We start from the raw sequence: 3686 nt of genomic DNA, 5'->3' as shown, positions 1-3686 counted from the left end.
CCGGTTCCTAAGATCCGGTTCTGGAACCGGATTTTCAGATGCAGATCTGGAACCGGTTTCTAAGATCCGGTTCTGGAACCGGTTCTGAAAACCGGATCTCCGAGAAACGGTAACTTTGTAGCCATCCCTAGTGAGGATGAACATCATGAAAACTGATACCTTTAAACTCAGCAACCTCGAAACCTATAAATTCAACACTAATATAAGTTGTTTTAGATTACTTTTAAAATTTCTCCCACTGTCACTATTCATCTCAGAGACCCCATTAACTATGAGTTCAACTCTAATATTGGTAGTTTCCAGAGGGGGCGGCAAGTTATTTAGAGCACAGGGGCGCACAATATATAAATACGGGCCTGAAGCCTTCAGTTTCAGTTTTATAATAATAGATGGCGTTGTCGTCGTACAAATATTCTTTTAGATTTATAAATATATTCGTTGTACTTGATTTTCTAGTAATCTACGCATCGGAATTTAGACGCACTTCAATCATACCTATCAATTGGCGTATGCCTCCTCTGAAAAAGACGTTTTCCGTACAACGTTAATATTATTGTTGAATTTATTACACTATAAAGCAGTAGGGTAGAAGGGGGGAATTCCGAGTTACCTTTTCTTCAACCTTTTTTCCCTCACAGGTCATAGGTGCCTTTCTAGTTTTTAAGAACTGATTATATGTTGCAAGTTCTTGTGCACCTACTGTGGTAGTTGTAAGTTGTCGGCACCTTTACTTTTGATGCTGCAACATTTTTATTGTTGTTGTTCTGATTTCCATCCAATTATCCCCTTGGGGGTAATTGGGTGCAAAATGATTAAAACCATTGCCGATGCACATAAATCTGTGAGGGTGATTGGGTGTAAATGAAGAAAACTCAAGCTTTCATTTGATGTACATAACTTGTATTCCACTTAAAAACTAATAGTTTTATGTGGCCTAGAAAAAAAATTATACCTTTGTTTACGCAAAATAAGGAGTAACTTATTTCTAAATCTCAAAGATATTTGAATAGCTTTTCAAGCGTTTCAATTATTATTTATAGCAGAGTATATTGTCCTGTGAACGTAATCCAAAATGTATCACATACGAAAAAAATTATAAGCGGTCAAAACTTTGGCCGAAAACGTAAAAAAAAAAAATAATAATAGAAAAACCAAGATAACAGGACCTGATATTCAAACTAACATAGGAGAATGAAATAAGACTAAAGCTAAACAACTGTAAACTATTACAATAGTACATGTGTTGAAACTCTGGATTGATAAACAGGTCCTGTTTACAGCATCAGCACTATTGACATACACAATGGTCACTGGAGGCCTAAGTTGAACAAAATAGCTTCATAAGCACAATGCACTACGAAACAAAAGTGTACAACACAAAGGACAAAGATAGCACAGCATTTAAATGAATTCTAGACAAAAAATATTCACTTAAGGCATTCCACCCATTTACCCAGGGGCGTTCCGAAAGCTCATAAGGTGGGGGGGGGGTACTGTGTTAATATGCCGAATGGATAAGTATGATGTACCGAAAAACGAGAGGCACTCATTAGTTTATCTTGCAATAAAAAGATCCCCAGAACCACCTTTCTGGAGTATTATCTGTTTGCCGTATGGTTACGTAAAGAGTCTTGTACATTATTCGTTTATCAGTACATAGTTTGAGACCACAAAATGAGCTTACATATACACATATACCAAATACATCTCATAAGACCGTATTATTTCACTTCTGCTTTACACATTCTTAACACAATAAATAATCGAAATGCTACTATAAAAAGAAAACACTACAAAAGAAATTAATATTATAAAGGAAGAAGTACATTATGAAAGGCTCACCGGATAAATACCTTAGAGAGTGTATTACAGTTTTAAAGTTTGTATCGAACTAAGGTTTTTGTCGTTATTTTTATATCGACAGTAAAAATTTAAGAATGACAACTATTTTAAATTGACAGATAGGAGTGTGTGAACTCAACAATGTTCGAAAAATATGCATTTTCTTTTTCCATTTAAGATTTGGTTTCTCTACAATTGTACAAAATCAGCAAGGTCCTATCACATTACGAGCATGTTATAATGTTCTCGGGTTACTTAATACTTATAACAGAATTCCTTATGACGTAAAAAAAATCAAAGTGCTTTTCCTCAAAACAAGTTTGTGACAAGCGCACTTTACACACTTGCCAGCCAATGCACTATAAATATCCTCTTTTTACAGAGTATTCATTTTTTGCCAACATATGAAATTTTTACATAAATGAACATCTTATATCCATTATGTTTGAATACAACGAGTTACAATTAAGAAGTGAAATCTTGTTTCTTAAACTCGTGCACTATGTAAATTAATAATAACAAAAACATATTTCTATTCTCAGAAATAAATTTCACATATTTTTAGAGGAAGAAGTTACACTTTTACTCAAATTCTTGAAAATAACGAGAATTTACATACCGAAGTATATCTTACATTTTAGAAAGAAACACGTTTTGTTTAAAGAAATTCATGTGAACCAACAAAAAATTATTCTGAAACTATCTGGACACGGCGTTGTTTAAGAAAACAATCTGGCTTATATTAAGACTATCTACAACATCTTTCTCGCTACACAGTATCAGGAGGTAATCTAGTCTATTGTCCGTCATTGTCGTACGTATGTAGTTTTTAACTAGCTTCAATTTGCTGAACGCTCTCTCATTAGACGCAACTGACCCTGGGGCTGTAACAGCAAGAGGACAAATGTTGTTTGCCAGGGGTAGCACATTTTTCATAGTTTCAGCTGTACTCATTACACTTGATAATGATACTTCACTCACGCACTGATCACTGAGAATTTCCAACTCGGATAGCACTGCAAAAGAATCAAACTTTGAAGCTTCTGCTGGATATAAAGAAATTGCTCCTTCAACACGGCTAATATTGATATTTTCTCTCTTCATGGATGCACTGAAAATTGAGAAAAGAGGTTTGACTATTTCTACGCACTTCTTCAGATTTTCCTTGGACAAGATAAGAAGCGTATCTAACACTGCTATGAACTCCTTTGAATAAAAAGACTCCAGAGTATGATCAACTTGCGACCGCGCGTTGTCATCCAGACGTTTAGGCGCTACACGACGACGATGATGACGATTGAAGTCAATTTCAGCATCAACACCCAAAGAGTCTGTAAACGAAATGGCACTCAGAATCAGATTCTTCATTCCTTCACTATCATTCCTGATATCTTCCAATGATCTTATGACACTTTCAATGATAACACATGCTTCAAGAATGTTTAGTTCCTTCTCTTCCAGTTTCTGTGTTAAAATCTTAACCTTAAACATAATATTTTCCATAAACATTATTGAAACAATGAAGTCTAAACACAACAACTTTTTTCTCAGGCTAAGCGCTGCAGATTTTGTGTTATTATCAAATTGACAAGACGTAGACATTGTATTTAGAACCTTCACGACTTCATTAAGTGATGCCCAGAGTCTCTGATTGCTTCGGCGGCCCCTGTCCAACGGGTCTTTGAAACGCTATGCAAATGAAGTGCTACTTCAGATTTGGATAGTTCGCTACTTAAGAAATTAAAACGTTTTGTACTTGATGTAAAAAAAATACATACACACTTTCAAGGACACTAAAGAACTCACCAATAATAGCACTTTCATCACAATTATGTTTCAGAAAC

The 3686-nt window shown here is 35.0% G+C and overlaps 1 protein-coding gene across 1 annotated transcript; it reads right to left on the bottom strand.

Moving 5' to 3' along the window:
- Positions 1-2541: 2541 nt before the first annotated feature.
- On the bottom strand, positions 2542-3351 carry LOC145685673 (uncharacterized). The gene has a single exon (XM_081758069.1). It carries the CDS (start codon positions 3349-3351, stop codon positions 2542-2544), a length of 810 nt encoding a protein of 269 aa, XP_081614195.1.
- Positions 3352-3686: the final 335 nt, after the last annotated feature.

This window comes from Thermobia domestica, chromosome 5 (genome assembly GCF_964235325.1).
Source record: "Thermobia domestica chromosome 5, izTheDome1.hap1.1, whole genome shotgun sequence".
NCBI lineage: Eukaryota > Metazoa > Arthropoda > Insecta > Zygentoma > Lepismatidae > Thermobia > Thermobia domestica.
The sequence above is the reverse complement of the archived record's forward strand: the minus strand, read 5'-3'. Positions and strand labels throughout refer to the sequence as shown.

What these genes read in the sequence shown, in the direction of transcription:
- LOC145685673 (XM_081758069.1), bottom strand. Translation starts at nt 3,351, where the DNA reads ATGTTTATGGAAAATATTATGTTTAAGGTTAAGATTTTAACACAGAAA.